The sequence below is a fragment of the Ovis canadensis genome, chromosome 13 (genome assembly GCF_042477335.2).
Source record: "Ovis canadensis isolate MfBH-ARS-UI-01 breed Bighorn chromosome 13, ARS-UI_OviCan_v2, whole genome shotgun sequence".
NCBI classification, from domain to species: domain Eukaryota; kingdom Metazoa; phylum Chordata; class Mammalia; order Artiodactyla; family Bovidae; genus Ovis; species Ovis canadensis.
This window is the reverse complement of record NC_091257.1, coordinates 38,471,651-38,489,588: the sequence shown is the minus strand read 5'-3', so window position 1 is coordinate 38,489,588 and position 17,938 is coordinate 38,471,651. Positions and strand designations below refer to the sequence as shown.

Genomic DNA, 17,938 nt, shown 5'->3' with positions numbered 1-17,938 from the left:
ACCACTGGACCACCAGGGAAGTCCCTTTATTTGCTATTTAATGCCACTTAGTGAAAAATTTTATCAAGTGGAAGAAACCTTGGTGAAATGAAAGCACACTTTGTCTGGACCGTAGTCTTTGAGCCGATACTGTCAGTGAAACTAGACATTGGGAAAGTGCTGTACACGGAACCTCAGGAGGAGAGAGGCAAGGCATGAAGAAGAGAAGGGGCCCAGCTGCACACGAGCGTGTCACAGAGCGTGGGGATGGAGCGGTGGCGTGAGGGGTCACAGTCTGCCCATCTGCTTGTGAATGGTAGTTGGGAATACTGACCAGCATTCTCAGCGTATTTAAGTAAAAGATCATGTAAAATAAACTGTGCTATTTTACCAAAACGGAAATCAGTTTCCTTCTTCCAAGTCTTGAAATAAAGAAAGAGCATTCAAGGATGGTGACCAAGACTCTAACACTGCTGGCCTTCTCTCTCTTCTCTGGATAGTATGTAGGATGGACGGGACAGCCCGTCTATGAAACTGCAGCTCTCGTGTCATAAGAAATGTACTACAGTGCCCATTTAAGGGAACCCTCCTGCTTGTTACTTACGTGGGCTTGTTTATTGGCCTTCCTTTTTTAATGATTTTCTTCTAAGAGTTAAAGCAAAGGCGTCGGGTAAATACTTCATCGTCATTGTGGCTCTTATACAAGAAGTCCATCTGCCGTCACTTTCTCCGCTCTTATATTAGTGCTAATGTTCCCAATAACCAGTGTATTAATCAACATTGTGTGAACAATACAGTGTAAATTTTAAGAATGAAGGACCAGAGAGACATCTCATACCAGTGATGACCATCCTGAGCTGTGTTCTCTTGAGGCAATTAAATAAGTTCTCTTTGATTAATGGTTTCAACCTTGGCTATCTTTGAACAGCCCAAGTAAAGCATAAAACAAAACGTCTTAATAAAACAAAGCTGGTTGGTTGTCCCAATAAAATTTTGTCCTGCTACAAGGAATCTATAAGTATAAAATTACATTTTCAGGAAATATTCCCATCCGTCCATTGTCAGCTGTGGCTTAGAGTAAGAGCTGCACCAGCTTAGTGACTGGCCCAAGCAGATGCGCAGTAAGGACCCGTGGAATGCATAGCTGAGTGTTGGAGGAGCGGAGTTGAGTAGTAAAAGCAACTAACCTCCCCTTCTTTTGCTTCCAAGTCTGTCTACCTGCCTGTCTGTCTCTCTTCGCTGTAGCGTGATTCTTAGGAGTAGAGGTGTGTGAGAGACATGGAAACTGCTTTTAATTAATTAATTATCTTTTTTTGGCTGCACCTGGATGCGGCATCCTGGATCTCAGTTCCCCAACCAGGGATAGAGCCTGCACCCCTTGCGGTGAAATCACAGAGTCTGTGAAAGCACTTGACTGCCAGCAAAGTCCCAGAAACTACTTTTAAAGGGACAGTTCACCAAAAGAAAGCGCTATGAGATGAAAGGGATTACTAGGGAGACTAGTGTTGATACTGATGTCAAGGCTAGTTAACATTTTGTAAATACCCACCATGAGCAAGACAGTATCTCAGTTGCCTGAAGATGTTAGGGAAAGTGAAAGTCCACGTCCCTGTGGTTACATGTTTGGCTGTCAGCATGCACGAAGGAGACACGACACCACGTTAGACACAGGAAGAAGCAGACCTAAAGATTCTGTGTTGAACCAGGAGGGTGGAGTAGAGAAGGCTTGCTTGCACAGCACATTTCTGCAGAAAAGAAGCTGGTCTTTTAGTTGGTGAGATGACTTTTCATTTGGCTGTACTATTCCTCTGGGATGGCTCTGTGAATTCAATAAAACAAAGCTAAAGAAAACCCTATTCTGTTTGAGGGAATGTATAATTAACCCATAGAAATTAGTGCCATCCAGTATATTACTGAGGAAAAAGGATTAAATACTGGTATGAATAAAAATAGTGTCTATTATTGTTCCTTGGGATAAAATTACAAAGGCTGTCAATCATCCTGAGTAAGGGTCTGGTTTATTACTGGCTGGCTTGGGAACAGTGCCTTCTGCCTCCCTGTTACATGATAGTCCACAATTGGGTGAATAGTGGGATCCCCCACTCCCCGCTTTTCTTAAGGGTCTGGTGTGAGATGCTACAGGAACAGAAAAGGCAGTTGTGGTTGTTTTGGGATTGTGTTTGGTATGTTTCTGTGTTGTTAGAATGATTTGTATTCCTTTTAAAATTTCTTTGCGTGTATTGCATGCTAGTTTTGTGTTTAGTATGCCCTCGACTTGAACCGAGACCCCCAGGCCAGAATTGGGACACCTGGTTCTAGATCCAGGTCTGCTTTTGACTTTTGTGGGTCATGTTAGCTAATTCATGAACGCTGATTGCGTTTTCCAGCATGACTTTCTGTGAAAACAAAGGAATGGAACCCAGTTCCTGCCCTTAAAAAAATCTGTTTAGTTGAAGGATCATCCACGTAAACATAGTGATGATGTGTATGAACATCATTTGTGACATAGGGAAGGAACCCAAACCACCCTTGATGGGGAGCAGTGTGGAAAACTTCCTGAAGGAGGTCATGTCTAAGTTCATTTGAAGTTTCCACCCTGGGGGATCAAGTGATTTGTAGGGCATTTCGGCTAGGATCTTCCAGTCTTGCTCTGCCCTGGTAGCTACACCTAGAACTTCTCAAGTTGAAAACCATCCATACCGTTGCTATTCTCTGAGCTATGATCTCCTTTCCAGCAGGAGCTTTGCCTCTTTCCACCACTAACCTTGTTCTAACTCGGTGGAGATGGATTATCCAGCCAGAGTTGTCCTTTCTCCTTCTTTCATAACAATTTCCACTTTATAAAGGTTTCCTTTTTTTAATCATTTATGCAAATATACCTCCCCTTCCATCTTTTATTTTGGTCTTCAACCTCTCCTCTTTTCCTTTTTATTCCTTCTCTCTGTGTACCAAAAAGATCTCCCCTAATTATAGCTGAAAAACACTTGTTAACACTTTTGATAACCATCAGAGAATTTCAGAACAATACATTTTGAACTAAAGTGAGACTTAAGCAGAGTCCTCTACCTTCAGAGCTCTTGAAAGCTCCATGAGTACATGTGTGCATGCTAAGTTGCCTCACTCGTGTCCAACTCTTTGTGACCCCATGGACTGTAGCCTGCCAGGCGCCTCTGTCCATGGGATTCTCCAGGCAAGAATACTGGAGTAAGTTGCCATGCCCTCCTCCAGGAGATCTTCCCGACCCAAGAATGGAACCCATGTCTCTTACATCTCCTGCATTGGCTGGCAGGTTCTTTACCACTGAGCCCTGAAAGCTCCCTCAGTTCAGTTCAGTTCAGTCACTCAGTTGTGTCCAACTCTTTGCAACCCCATGAATCGCAGCATGCCAGGCCTCCCTGTCCATCACCATCTCCCGGAGTTCACTCAGACTCACGTCCATCGAGTCCGTGATGCCATCCAGCCATCTCATCCTCTGTCGTCCTCTTCTCCTCCTGCCCCCAATCCCTCCCAGCATCAAAGTCTTTTCCAATGAGTCAACTCTTCCCATGAGGTGGCCAGAGTACTGGAGTTTCAGCTTTAGCATCATTCCTTCCAAAGAAATCCCAGGGCTGATCTCCTTCAGAATGGACTGGTTGGATCTCCTTGCAGTCCAAGTCTCAAGAGTCTTCTCCAACACCATAATTCAAAAGCATCAATTCTTTGGTGCTCAGCCTTCTTCACAGTCCAACTCTCACATCCATACATGACTACTGGAAAAACCATAGCCTTGACTAGACGGACCTTTGTTGGCAAAGTAATGTCTCTGCTTTTGAATATGCTATCTACGTTGATCATAACTTTTCTTCCAAGGAGTAAGCGTCTTTTAATTTCATGGCTGCAGTCACCATCTGCAGTGATTTTGGAGCCCAAAAAAATAAAGTCTGACACTGTTTCCACTGTTTCCGCATCTATTTGCCATGAAGTGATGGGACCGGATGCCATGATCTTCATTTTCTGAATGTTGAGCTTTAGGCCAACTTTTTCACTCTCCTCTTTCGCTTTCATCAAGAGGCTTTTTAGTTCCTCTTCACTTTCTGCCATAAGGGTGGTGTCATCTCCCTAGAAATGTTTAAATCATCTTTCTCTCCAGTTAAACATGTTTTTCCTAAATAAATGTAAACTGATAATTTTCTATATAACACTAGCGTATTATCAACTAGCAAGAAAAGAGTGGGTATTGAAACCAGGAATGCTTCACTAAAAAATGAAATATATAGAACAGATAATAGAGTTAACAGAAGCTAGACTTGAAGATACATCCCCAAAGTCCCAAAGTATGCTATTAAATTTTTGCTATTAAATTATCTCATTTGTTTGTTTTATAAAAACAGCCCAAACTATGTTTTTGCTTCAAACACCAAGAGGAGTAAAAATTTCTTACATAATTTCCATTAGTGTTTTGTTTTTGTTTAATGTCGAGTGTTGATGATAAAATGGATATTGCAAAGGAAATTATTTTCTGATATTTTTCTGCCCTGAAACTGATATAACAGTATTTCATTTACAGATGAATTTCATTTGCATAGAATTTTGTGGACTAGTTTAGAATACCGACATCTGTTTGTGACATTAAATTTTAGAGAAAATGTATTCTGAATTGGGAGCTACCTAACTTGTAAAACAACAAAAGGCTTTCACTTTCTAGCATAATGAATGCAATCCAGAAACATCTAGTTCCTCTGGCAGAAGGAAAGCTTTTTTTTTTTTTTGCTAATTAGCCAGGAAAGACTAATTTTCATTGAAATCAACCTATTGTCTTTTAATTAGTGATAGTTGCTGATGAAAAACACCTACTGAGAAACTTTTAGAGAATTTTGAAAAGTTTTAATGCAGAGATTTTAAAAGAACAATTTTAAAATATTACTAATGTAAGTCCACTGACAACTTGAGGATTTTCCATCGCTAAGAGTCATATCAATCATGAAAGCATGACCTACTTTTAAAATAGTTCAGAGGGGTTTTAAAACTGGGGTTCAAAGTTTTCTTTCCCGTCTTCTTTGTACAGGTGAGAGGTGTCTGAAAGACACATATATTTTCTAATTAAGAAATACAAAGTAAAAGTTTCACTTTTAGAAGAGAGTTTTAATCATATAACCCACCCATATTAATGTTTTGGTGTGAAAATGTGTGTTCAGGGAAACACATGTAACATGAGAGTTCATTCCTTTGTTAGGTGTTAATTGTTTTTATGACCATTAGTTTTACAAATGATCCTTTGTTTGTTGAAGAATGATTAAAACCACATCAATGTGACTTTCTCACTTAAAACCTTTGGATGAAAGCCAGCACATTCAAAGCCAAAGAGCTTATAGTGAGATCTTAAGGTATTTGCTATCATAATTGTAATTTCATTTTCTGTGAAATAATCACACAGTATTTCAAGAGTAGTATGCTGTATTTGAATACACACATCAAAATTTTCTTTTTCCTGTATGGGAAATTTAATTTAAGGCCATTTAATGGAATGAAATTGAACTCTATGGTTATTTTATTTTCCTTGCTACTTGATGAAGATCTTGCTCTTTCAAGCATTGTATGAAACCATTAGTACCCACATTCTTACTTGATAATATAAGGTGTTTTACATGATGTGGAAAATATTATTCTGAATCTGATAAAGCATTTCTGTACTAATCACATGTTATTATTTTTTTATTCATACGAAGTTACAGTCTGAGGGTTAGAAATATTAGTATTTTGTCTTCTCATTTTATTCAGTATAATTATTAATATTGTCAAAGTCTTTGTTTTTTAATTGTAGGTGATGTTTAATTTTTTTCCACTTTTTATTTTATATCAGGATATAGCCAATTAATGATGTTGTGATAGTTTCCGGTGAACAGCAAAGGGACTCAACCATACATATACATGTATGCGTTCTCCCCAAACTCCTCTCCCATCCAGGCTGCCACTTAACATTGAGCAGGGTTCCCTGTGCTATTCAGTAGATCCTTGTTGGTTATCCATTTTAAATATAGCAGTGTGTACATGTCCATCCCGAACTCCCTAACTATCCCTTCCCCCCATCCTACCCCTTCCCCCCAACCATAAATTCGTTCTCTAAGTCAAAGTCTTATACTTTTTTTTTTAAAAATAAGTTTTCCTAAAGCAAGTAGTGAATTGTATCCACCTGCCCTTTTTTACAAAAGCTTCCTTGGTGGCTCAGGCAGTAAAGAGTCCACCTGCAATGTGGGATCCCTGGGTAAGGGAAGATCCCTGGAGAAGGGAATGGCAACCCACTCCAGCCCCTTTTACATACGGCCCATAGAATGGCATCAGCCAATGATGAACTTTCTTGTAGAGAGGTGAACGCTGGTTATTCTGATGCCGTACTGGCATATCACCCACCCATCAGTATAGAATTTTAAAACCTTTTTGAAAGTTAATGGGAAAACGTGTATCTGGGGAGCCAAGGAGTGCAAGCGACCACTTAAGAAGTTCTGTTTCAGCTGGGGCTTAAACTTCATGTCAGGGCCTGTAGAAAAGTAAGTACCTGGAAACAGTGCAGTAAGCACTTAGATCCTTAAGAAGAACCACAGCTGGGGCTCTATGGTGGCTGAAGCAAGCGGTTGATGATAAACCACCTGCAAGATGTTGGCCTTTGGGTTTGGAGTTGCCTTCTGAGTAGGATTTTAGAGCTGCTCCTTGTCTCTCTCTAAGTATTTGATTATATCTTTTTGGACTGATAGAATTTCAAAAGAGACTTACTCAGTGAGTGCTTCCCTGCTGCATAAAAAAGCTACCCTTAGGTAAATTGGGGAAAGAGGCTTTGAAAGGTCCTGGTTTCCTTTATGACTTTGGTATATACGTATTTTTTCCCCCATCTGTACTTTAGATAGCCAGCATAAAAAACTGGTTGATAATCAGTAAGTTAGTCAATGTATTTTAAAGTCTTTATAGCACTCCACATTTCTCAGATATTCATTTTGAAATCAATGGTAGAAAATTTTGTATTATTTTCTGTGTTCCTTAAGTAGTATGAATAATTAGATACAAGTATTAATGGGAAGCAAAGTATTAAAAATAGCACAAATGATATCATTAGGATTTGGGGAGAATGATTACTATGTGGTCAGTGGGAATTTAGTTTTCTTCCTCAGGATATAAATGATAAGTCAATCTTCACACGGTCAGGTTTATTAGAAACCTGTCTCAAACATTATAAGAGAATGTTACATGTTTATACTCTTTCTGGAAAATGATCTAGAGATATCTATCAACACTAAAAATGCATATTGATCAAAGGCACACTCCCAGTCCTGATCATCCCTCCCCTAGAAATAAAAGCACTGGGTAGGAAGGTTTTATAAATCAAATACATTTTGGCATCACTGTATTTTGTGTCAAAATATTGGAAACAAAAAGTGAATAACCTTCAGTAGTGGAATGGCCAAATAAATCGTAGTACATTCATACTTTGGGATATTAGGCAGCTATTAAAAGTGAGTTAGCCCAGCAGGGTGAACTCTGTGATGTATTTTAGGGAATGGAAGTGTCAGCAAAGTATATGTAATAAGAGTCCGCATTTTAAAAACACAAAGTATTTCTCTGCATTGCTTTAAAAAAAAAGTTCTTTTTTTTTTCTTCTCTGCTTTGCTTTACTTTGTCATATCTTCCAACCAAGCTGTCAACATTGGCTGTGAGGTTTGGGAGGGGCCAGAAGGTTACAGGGAAAAAGTGAAGTTTTTCTTTTCTTTTCTGATAAGACAGATACATAGTCAGTTGTTTAAGTAAAAGTAGACATGTGTGTTGTTGCTTATTTGCTAAGTTGTGTCCGACTCTTTATGACCCTGCGACTGTAGCCTGCCAGGCTCGGCTGATGGGATTTCCCAGGCAAGAATACTGGAGTGGGTTGCCATTTCCTTCTCCAGGGTATTTTCCTGACCCAGGGATCGAACCCTTGTCTCCTACATTGACAGGCAGGTTATTTATATCTCTGAGCCAATATAAACCCAAAACCTTTAATGAAATGTGCTACCGTTCAAAGAAATGCAGAAATACATTTCTTTACAAATTAAAATAATCTGTGGCCCTGGGATAGCAATTTGTGTATATCATAAAGCCATTTTCTCTTGTGTTAGATCTATGACATTATTAGTACTAAAAACTAAAAAGGAAAAATTTCAAAATTGTATAATTTTTGTTTAAAAACACATAGACACCAAACCAAAAACAGAAGGTGAAAGACTTATATAATGTATACATACACACGAATATGCATATCTCTGACCCAGTAATTCCACTCCTAGGAATTTATCATTATTTAGCTAATTAGAAACATCTTTCAAAAAACATCATGTCCAGTGATATTTATTAAGCAGCTTTGTTTATAATGGCCAACTATGCAGATTATAAATGCATAGTAAGACTGGTTAAATTATGATATGACTATACAATCGAGTCTTATTAATACTAATGATGTAACTATTTATATGGAAAATTAGTAAAAAATATTGCAAAATAATATATAGTATTATTTCCATTTTTATAATATATATATATATATATAGAGAGAGAGAGAGAGAGAGCATTGCCTGGAAAAAAGTCTGGAGGAATATATGTCAAAACATAATGACATTCCTGGGATGATGGAATTTTTTATCTTCTCTTTGTATTTTTTTAAGCGTTCTGAGATAACCTCCAACTTTTGATGAAATAATATGTTCACTTTCTACAATGAACATGTATTACTTTTATAGTTAAAATAAAATGACTTTGTTCATTTGATAGATTAAGAAAACGCCAAACAGAAATTCACCCATGTGGAAAATAAACAGAGTTCAAAGTTAGAGAAGAGGAAGGTCAAAGTAGTAAACATTTATTAAGCACCAAATGTGTGCTAGTTTTTTATATACATTATTTCAGTTAAGTAGTTCTTTTATTTACTAACTTAGCAAATATATATTAAACACCTACTATTGTGTTACAGTCACAACAAACAGACCTCTTTGCAGAAACTGGTTCCAGAATATATCCTTGTAGATCACACAGCTCGTTCACTGGAAAGCCAAGGACTTACAGCCAACTAAAAGTGCCAGGATCCTCTCAATTTACTACTAACCCAAATCTGGGATGGTTAATCTACCAGCGATCCTGGACTTTTGGTAGGACTAACGGAAAATGCATCCTAATTGTAGGCCGATCCCAGAATATTGGAGTTTACCAACTCCTCCCCTCCTCTCCTCATCCTGAACAACGTATTCTGGATGTGGGGGAACCGCACGTGGGCTGACGGCTCGTGCCATACCTTCCTCCATATGTGCGTCCCACCCACGTCCAAGCGTGCAGACTCCTAGCATCGTCAGATGGTCAGGTTTGAATCACTGTCATCAGACGTCCCTGCCACTGGCTTTTAGCCATTAAACCTCCCCCACCTCCCAGCCCGAGTGCAGATATGTATTGTGTTAGTTGCTCAGTCGTGTCCGTGCTCTTTGCAGCCCCATGGACTGCATCCTGCCAGGCTCCTCTGTCCATGGAATTCTCCAGGCAAGAATACTGGAGTGGGTTGCCATTCCCTTCTCTAGGAGATCTTCCCAATCCAGGAATCAAACCTGGGTCTCCCACAGTGCAGGCAAATCCTTTACAGTCTGAGCCACCAGGGAAGCCCCTACTCTCTTACTATTGTTTCTCCATTTCTTGTGGGGGCGCTGTGCGTTTCTAAGCCATTCAAGTGGTCATCAGATCAACCAAAGATTCCTTATACATCACTTGACTTCACATCTTGTCAAATAAGCTTTTAATCTAGCTCAGGAGTTTATTTTTCCCCTGGATAAACAATGATGTGCCTTGCGTATTAAAGGGCAAAGCTGAACACTGGAGGCCAGAATCCTTAATTACATGCAAACTGTTTTCAACTGCATCTCCTGGCATGCTCACAAGTATCAAGTTGAGGCTGCCTTTTGGAAACCTTGTGGTATGACATTTCAGAAATCCTCTTCAGCCTTCGGCACAATCTCACTGAGATGTTGAACCCAAATCAGAGAGAACCCTTCTGATCTTACAAAAGGCTCCTGGTTCTCTGGGTTATATTTAGAGGAGTGGGAAAAGGAAGGGTTTGGAGTGTGGGAAGAGAGGAGATAGAGCTGATGGAACAATGCAGTCTGATAGAAAAACCAGATCAAACAATTTCATCTGTATATAAAAATGAAAGTGTGAAAGAGGAGATAAGAAGTAGTGCAGACCTGATATTGACCCAGTATTGATCTGGTGCCTGGACTAGATCGATTTTCATCTCTGCTCCCTCCGGTATAATACATGGTTACTTACTGGGGTTTTCTTGCTGTCATGCCTCGTGCCCAACTTTTAAGAGTCACATGCTGTTGTTTCTATGAAAGAATTTTTTAAAAAATAGTTTTATTTATGTATTTTTTGGCACTGCTGGGTCTTCTTTGATGTGAGACCTTTGGCAAGTGGAGGCTCCTCTCTAGTCGCGGTGCTCGGGCTTCTCATTGCCGTGGCTTCTCTAGTAGCAGAGCACAGGCTCCAGGGCACGTGGACTCAGAAGTTGCTGCTCCCAGGTTCTCGAGCGCAGGGCTCAGCAGTTGTGGTGCACAGGCTTAGGGGCTCAGCGGCATGTGCAGTCCTCCTGGACCAGGGATCAAACCTGTGTCTCCTGCACTGGCAAATGGGCTCTTCGCCACTGAGCCACCTGGGGAGCCCAGTTATTAGGAATTTTTATTCTCATACACCATGAGCTCCATTCTGGCCTCTGGCTGAACTGCACAGGGGAGTTTCCACATCCCATCCCTTTTCCTCATCTTCCCCAGTGTTCGTCTGTGCTTTTCCTCCTGTGACTAGTTCTGCCATTTCAGCCTCTTCTCTCTGGTCCTCACTCTAGATTCTGCTTTAAGTATCTGCTCAGAAATACATACATATATATATATATATATATATATATATACTTGTTTATTGACTGATTCATTCAGACAGCACTTGCTGTGTACATACTGCCTATTACCAGATATTGAGGAAGGGGAGAAATAGCACTAAAATGCACTAAAAGTTCTTTGCCCTCAAGGAACTTACGGTTTAATTTTAAAGCTTATGGTTTAATTTAACTTTAAGGTTTAAAGGAGGGTGAAGGGAGGGATAGTTATTGAGTTTGGGATGGACACATACACACTGCTGTATTTAACATTGATAACCAACAAGGACCTACTGTGTAGCACAGGCAGCTCTGCTCAACATTATGTAGCAACCTAAACGGGAAGCTGAAATTCCAATACTTTGGCCACCTGATGTGAAGAACTGACTCATTTGAAAAGATCCTGATGCTGGGGAAGATTGAAGGCAGGAGGAGACAGGGACGCCAGAGGATGAGATAGTTGGATGGCATCACCTACTTGATGGACATGAGTTTGAGTAAGCTCTGGGAGTTGGTGATGGACAGGGAAGCCTGGCGTGCTGCAGTCCATGGGGTCTCAAAGAGTTGGACACAACTGAGCAACTGAACTGAAATGGGAAGGAATTTGAAAAAGAATAGATACATGTATATGTATAACTGAATCACTTTGCTGCACACCTGAAACTGTCACAACAGTGTTCATCAATTGTACTCCAATCTGAAATAAAAAGGTAAAAGAATTAAACTTATTTTTTTAATTAAAAATTTTTTTTTAAAAAGCACACATCAATTTAGGCCACTGATGTAGATGATTATAATGAAGTGCAAGGGAAAGTGTTCTAGAATACAAAGGGCAGCGGGCTGGCTGCTTGTAAACCAGCAAGGGGGCAGCTGCGGAGAGAGAGAGAGGGCTGAATGTCTGACAGAATTCTGTGAGCCTTGAGCTTGTGGCCAGCTGTGATCTCCTAATGCTGTTGGTGGGATTTGAGTGTCTGACGGCGTTCTATGAGCCATGAGCTCGTGTCCAGCTGTGATCTTCTCACGCTGTTGGTGGGATTTTTCCCTTTCTGCAAAGGAGCCCTTTACTGTCCTGGCACACTGCTTCTCTGTTTCCTCCTTTGTATCATCAGCCCTGCTCTTCCAGTGTTAGGGCACATCACTGTTACAGTCTGCTCCCTCTTTCCTTCCGATTGAAACTTGGATTAAAATGGTCTCTTCCAAAGGCTTCTTGACTGGTCCTACCTCTGGGATGGGGCGTGTCTGGGGAAGAGAAGGCATTCTTGATAGTGGGGTTCCATAGCCCACTTCAGAACAGGTGACATTTTTTTTTTGGAAAAGAAGAACTCAGTTTTTTATTTTATGATTTCTTGCATTTGAAGTACTCCTCAATGACATCCTTGGCCTGAGATTCTTTCCTGTAGTCCTTAACCACCACACAACTGCAACCAACCACGTTACAGGGTTTTCCCTCTCTGTCAATTTTACAGAGGCTTACCCATTCCCCTAGTTTCTTGTTGTCCTCAGCCTTAATCAGGTTGATTTGATGCTCAGCACAAAGGGCCTCCACCAACTTGACATACATAGGCTCATCATAGCTGGATGCAAGCACACATAGATGGGCTTGGCGCTTGTCTAAAGCTTTCGCAGCTTCACGAATTCCACGCGCTAAGCCATCGTGGATGAGGGCGGTCTTCAGCACCTCTTGCAGAGCAGTATTAACGTCCATTACACCTCCAGCAGCAATGCCTTCCCCGGCCATGGCGGTGGGTTACGGGTGGAGCTGAATCTTGGATGCACCCGGGCCTCCACCTCCGTGCGGCTCTGCAGCGGCAGGGAAAGAGCAGAACAGGTGACATTGCTTGTCTTTGTTTTTGTGTATTAAGAGCATCCATACAGATAGGTATAGCCTAATATACACAAATCGAAATTAAAAACACGATGAGTTTGGAGAAAAACTAGGTATCTTTCATGGGAAAAGTCCATCTGATTCGTTTTAGGTGCTTGCACATGCCAAATGATTTTGTCATGTTGTGGCTTGTAACTGGAGACATAAACAAAGGGCCTGTGAAGTTGCCCAGTCGTGCCTGACTCGTTGCAGTTCTGTGGACTGTAGCCTACCAGGCTGCTCCATCCATGAGTTTCTCCAGGCAGGAATACTGGGGTGGGTTGCCATTTCCTTCACCATGGGATCTTCCCAACCCAAGGATCAAACCCGGGTCTCCTGCATTGCAGGCAGATGCTTTACCCTCTGAGCCACCAGGGAAGCTTTTTTCTTATTTTAACAAAGGGTCTAAGTTGTATAAAATACTCAAGTCGTTAACAGTGTAGATTAACTGACGTTGGTATCCAGATGCCATGGCATTTTTTTGTTTGTTTTAAAAAAAATCCTGCAAATTTTCTTGAATTATAGAGAGATTGTCAAGTATATTTAAATATTTATTGTTGTCAGGAGATTGGAGGATGTCCAGATTATTAAAGAAAAATGTAAGGAAATGCTGCCTGAAAGTAAGATTAAAATTCTTGGAAATCATTAGCAAGATGCATTCAAGGTATAAATCTCCTTACTTTCAGGAATAGGTCTTTTGTACAAAATGAGGCTGGCCTGTATTTGGTGTGGGTTGAATGGGATCCTGTGAGTCATAAAGCATATAGATCCCCTAGATTCTTTTCTCTCATCTGCCTTCCTGTCCGCCTTATAAAAGAAAATGGAATATTCAGGTGAACATTCATTGACCACTGATTATGTGCCCAGCATTGTAGCAAGGATTGGATGTAGGGATAAGTGAAACCGTGTTCATGCCGCCAAGGAGCTCATGCCACCAAGGAGCTCACGTCTTGCAGGGCAGACAGTCACGGAAACAGCAAAGCTTGTGAGGTGTGATAAGGACGCAGCACGTGCACTCTGCGGCTGGGAGGAGCTGAGCTCTGCTGTGGGTGCTAAGTGTGTGGGCTGGAAGGGTGAGCTTCAGAAGACACGGGACGATTCAGCTGCATGAGATCACCAGCCCTACCACAGCCCGTCACATGAAAGCAGCTTCTAGAAAGATCCCCAATAGATCTGTCCGTCATGGTTTTCTGTCCAGTTCTGTCCATAACTGAATCATTTTGTGGCTAAAAAGTGTAGAGTGACATGTATTATCTGTGAGTATGTTGGGTTATGGGCTTCCGCAGTGGCTCAGCAGTAAAGAATCCGATTGCAATGCAGGAGCCACAGGAGACATGGGTTCGATCCCAGGGTCAGGAAGATCCCCTGGAGAAGGGCATGGCAACCCAATCTAGTATTCTTGCCTGGAGAATCCCATGGACAGAGGAGCCTAGCCGGCTACAGTCCATGGGGTTGCAAAGAGTAGGACATGACTGAAGCAACTTAGCACGCATGCAATATTGGGTGACATATGCTTAAGAAAAGAAAAAGAAATCATGGACACCTGGTTGAAGCTAGATCTCTCAAACTGAATTCCACTATTAGAATGAGAAGGAGCCAGGACTCACCCAACCCAGCCTACTTGGGAGCAGAGGCCTGAGGGCTGGTGATCTGGCCCTCTCCAGATCTCTGAGATTCTGGTTGGTGCACATTCCACAGTGCTGGGAGCCTGGGGAACTGCTCTGGGGCCTTCTGGAGCCCTTATCAAAGGGACCCGAAGAGCTATGGGTTTTGTTGCAGGATTAAATATGACTTTATGATTTGGGGCAAGTTATTTATCTTTTCTGAACTGGATTTCCTCTTCTTTCAAATGGAGATAAAAATTCATATCTAATGGAATTGTTCCACAGACATTATGAGATAATATATGTAAAATGCCTAAGATATTACTGGGTTTAGGATAGCGGCTTAAAGTTAATTAAAAAGGAAGACATTCTCATTTGCATTCCTTTGAGATCTTTTGCTACATAGCAACTCTATAACCCCTGTGGGTTGATGAGATAGAGGAGAGTTGGTAAAAATCCACTGAAAGAAGCTTCTCAGTTTACTTTTTTTGAACAGATAGGTATGGAATTTCTTCTAATTGTGGTTCTTGAATTTGAGTTATTTTATCTGTCTCACTGTATTTTGACCTTTCTGTGGTTTGAACCAACTATCCTTGTTTTTCTTCCATTCAACATAAATTTTAGAAAGTTCTCAGATTTCTATTTGTATGCAAAATGTGAATGTATCATGGCTGATTTCTCCACCAGAGCATGGACTTCAAGTGTTAATGATGGTATTTTGTTGCAATTCCTTTTGGGGAAAAAAGAAAATCTTTCCTTGCACTTTATGTCACATTCAACAATTGGAGTCATTTTTCAGAACTTGTTGCATTTTCTAATTGGCAATATTTTTCTAAAAATGATTTATATTGTGGCATGACATTTTGTTGCCATGTGTTCAACTTAGAGCAAACCTTTGAAAGTCTAATTCTGAAAAGATCAACAAACGTTGACAGAAAACAGTTTCCCTCTAGGGTGAGTCAAGTATTGATATTTTTGCATTTCACTCATAGATGGTTGCTTAGAAAACAATCACATGTTTCTTTTTCTGTTTGTATTTTGGTGCCACATATTTCTGTAGTACTGACCTCAGCATGGTTTGTAACCCCCAAAATAGGTTGATCCCTTTTGTAAGTCCATTTGAAAATGATTTCCCAGTAGTAAGTACCAGCTTATGGGACTTCCCAGGTGGCACTAGTGGTAAAGAATCCCACCCACCAATGGAGGAGACACAAGAAATGTGGGTTCCAATCCCTGGGTTGGGAAGATTCCCTAGAGGAGGGCATGGCAATTCACTCCAGGATTCTTGCCTGGAGAATCCCATGGACAGAGGAGCCTGGCGGGCTATGGTCCATAGGGTTGCAAAGATTCAGACACGACTGAAGTGACTTAGCATACACATCAGCTTATATCCATCAAAGAAAAGAAAAAGTACTGGTTCTGAAAGTTAGCATGATTGCAGCCATTTAAAAAGTCATAGTGGGGCTTCCCTGGTGGTCCAGGGGTTGAGAGTCCTCCTTGCCATGCAGAGGATGCAGGTTTGATCCCTGGTCAGGGAACTAAGATTCTACATGCTCTGGAACAACTAAGCTCACATTTAGGCCAAAATTGCTGGGCCTAAGGGCCGTAACTAGAGAGTCTGAAGATCCTGCATGCTGCAATTAAGACTGGACACAGACCAAAAAGAAAAATAAAAACATAGGAGACTATCTCATGCCTAGGCCTTTAGCTCTGCAGGTTGACAGGCCAGCTATGCTATATACCTTTCAAAGAGTCATAATGCAGTAAAGAACACATTTCCAAAATTCAAGTCTTCTTTTCCTTGGTGGGTATATTCTGTTAGAACACATTTACGTAAAGAACAAAGAATAGGATGATTTAGTTCTAGAGATCTGTTTTACCCACTGTGCCTGTAAATTAATGATATTGTACTGTACACTTAAAAATTGGGTGGATCTCATGTTAGGTGTTCCTTCCACAACAGAAAACGAAAGGGAGAAGAACACAATGTTTAGCACTGTAGACTCTAAATTAGTTTTAGTTTTTAGCCTTTTTTGGTTTTGTCAGTGATGTGATGGGCCTTTTTCTTTGCTTTGGAGTGTGGAGATCAAAGTCAATCTTTTGATGGAGTTTCCTGGTGGTCCAGTGGTTAGGAGTCCATGCTCTCACTGCCAAGGATGTGAGTTCAATCCTTGCTCGGGGAACTAAGATCCTGAAAGTGGAGTGGCCAATAATAATAATAATAATAATAATAATAATAAAGACATCCTTTTGGGATCCTCCAGGTGAAGAGAGAAATCTGAAATTGCTCTTGGAGGAATTGTTATAGCCACACAAAAGTGAAAAAGAAAATTGAAAACCCTCCTTGAAAAGGCAAATATTAGTCCATTGAAATTTGGAGATGTAGGTGGAAGACTGCTGCTTTGTTCCTAAAAAATCACTCATCGCCCTAAAGTGATTTTCGGTTGTTCTCACCTGTTCTTCCTGGATGTCCAGAGGGATGGGCAGAGGACAGGAAGCCCAGCGTTACCATCAGCATTGTCTCCACCAGCACGCTGTGATGGGAATGATACTTAGGAGAGTGTCTCATTCCATTTGGAAGCCTGTGTTCTGAAAAATAACAAACAGATGTTTGATGCACCCATTGCAGTATTACATGCTGGGACAGAAACAAAGCAAAATAAAACATGATCCTAACGTGTACATTAAGCATCGAACACCATTCTCGATATTGTTGGTAGTCAAAGGACACTTATTTGGGTTCAGGGAGTTTAAAATCCAATTGGTAAATCATTTAGGACTCAAATTGGTTTTAATAGCTCAAGTTGGCTTGATCAAGAAGGGAGCTTACTGACCCACATGTACAAAATCCAGGTGTCATTCGGCCTCAAGGCTCCTGGGGTTTACCATTCCCTGCCATTTCCTTTTTGTCTCAATGTCATTCGCTTGGCGTTTGCTTTATCTTCACCCTCGTGGTGGCAAGATAGCTTGAATCACTCCAGCTCTACATTGTTCATCATTGAATACAGCAGGAAAGTGTCTCTTACCTTAATACAAGTTTGAATAAAAGTCTTGGGCCTGACTCTCACTGGTTCAGACTGAGTCCTGTTTCTGACGCTGATGGAGTTCACGTGTTCTGCTTCCCGGGCTGGGCTGGGAATCAGAGAGGGGCTGGCTTCCCCAGGTAAGGACAGGGAACATCGTCACCAGGAGCTGGCGAGAACAGCAGGTGTTCATCACTGGGGAACAGGACTAATCCAAGAGGAAAAGAAGAATAGCATGACACTGAACAGTTAGGGGTGGTCCTGTCATTATTTCATTAAACATGCTGTGGAAGTTGAGAGTAGCACGCAGTGAGGCTAGTGTGATGAGCGCATGCGAGCCTCTTAGAGCAGATGCACGTGAACTTGGTCTTTAGGATGGGCAGGATTCTCGGCGCGACTCTCCCAACACCCTGATGAGGCCGATGGCAGGGATGTTCATGTTGCCAGAACTGATGGTGTCCCTGCCAGTCCTTTGCGAGTCTCCAGTGGAACCAGGCAACACTCCATAACAAACCCAGCCCTTAGCCTGATAAACGGACTTAGAAACCAAACCCTCCACCTGAGC

General features: G+C 41.2%; 2 protein-coding genes across 2 annotated transcripts in view; one reads left to right on the top strand and one right to left on the bottom strand.

Annotated features, from left to right (window-relative positions):
* PIP4K2A (phosphatidylinositol-5-phosphate 4-kinase type 2 alpha) overlaps positions 1-17,938 on the top strand; it is a 181,864-nt gene that overhangs the window by 33,973 nt on the left and 129,953 nt on the right. The gene's annotated exons all lie outside the window — the stretch shown is intronic.
* Positions 12,219-12,655, bottom strand: LOC138929738 (small ribosomal subunit protein eS12-like). Its single transcript, XM_070289259.1, has one exon. It carries the CDS (start codon positions 12,618-12,620, stop codon positions 12,219-12,221), a length of 402 nt encoding a protein of 133 aa, XP_070145360.1. The 5' UTR covers positions 12,621-12,655.

Excerpts from the sequence above, each read along its gene's own strand:
- LOC138929738 (XM_070289259.1), bottom strand. The coding sequence starts at position 12,620 with ATGGCCGGGGAAGGCATTGCTGCTGGAGGTGTAATGGACGTTAATACT.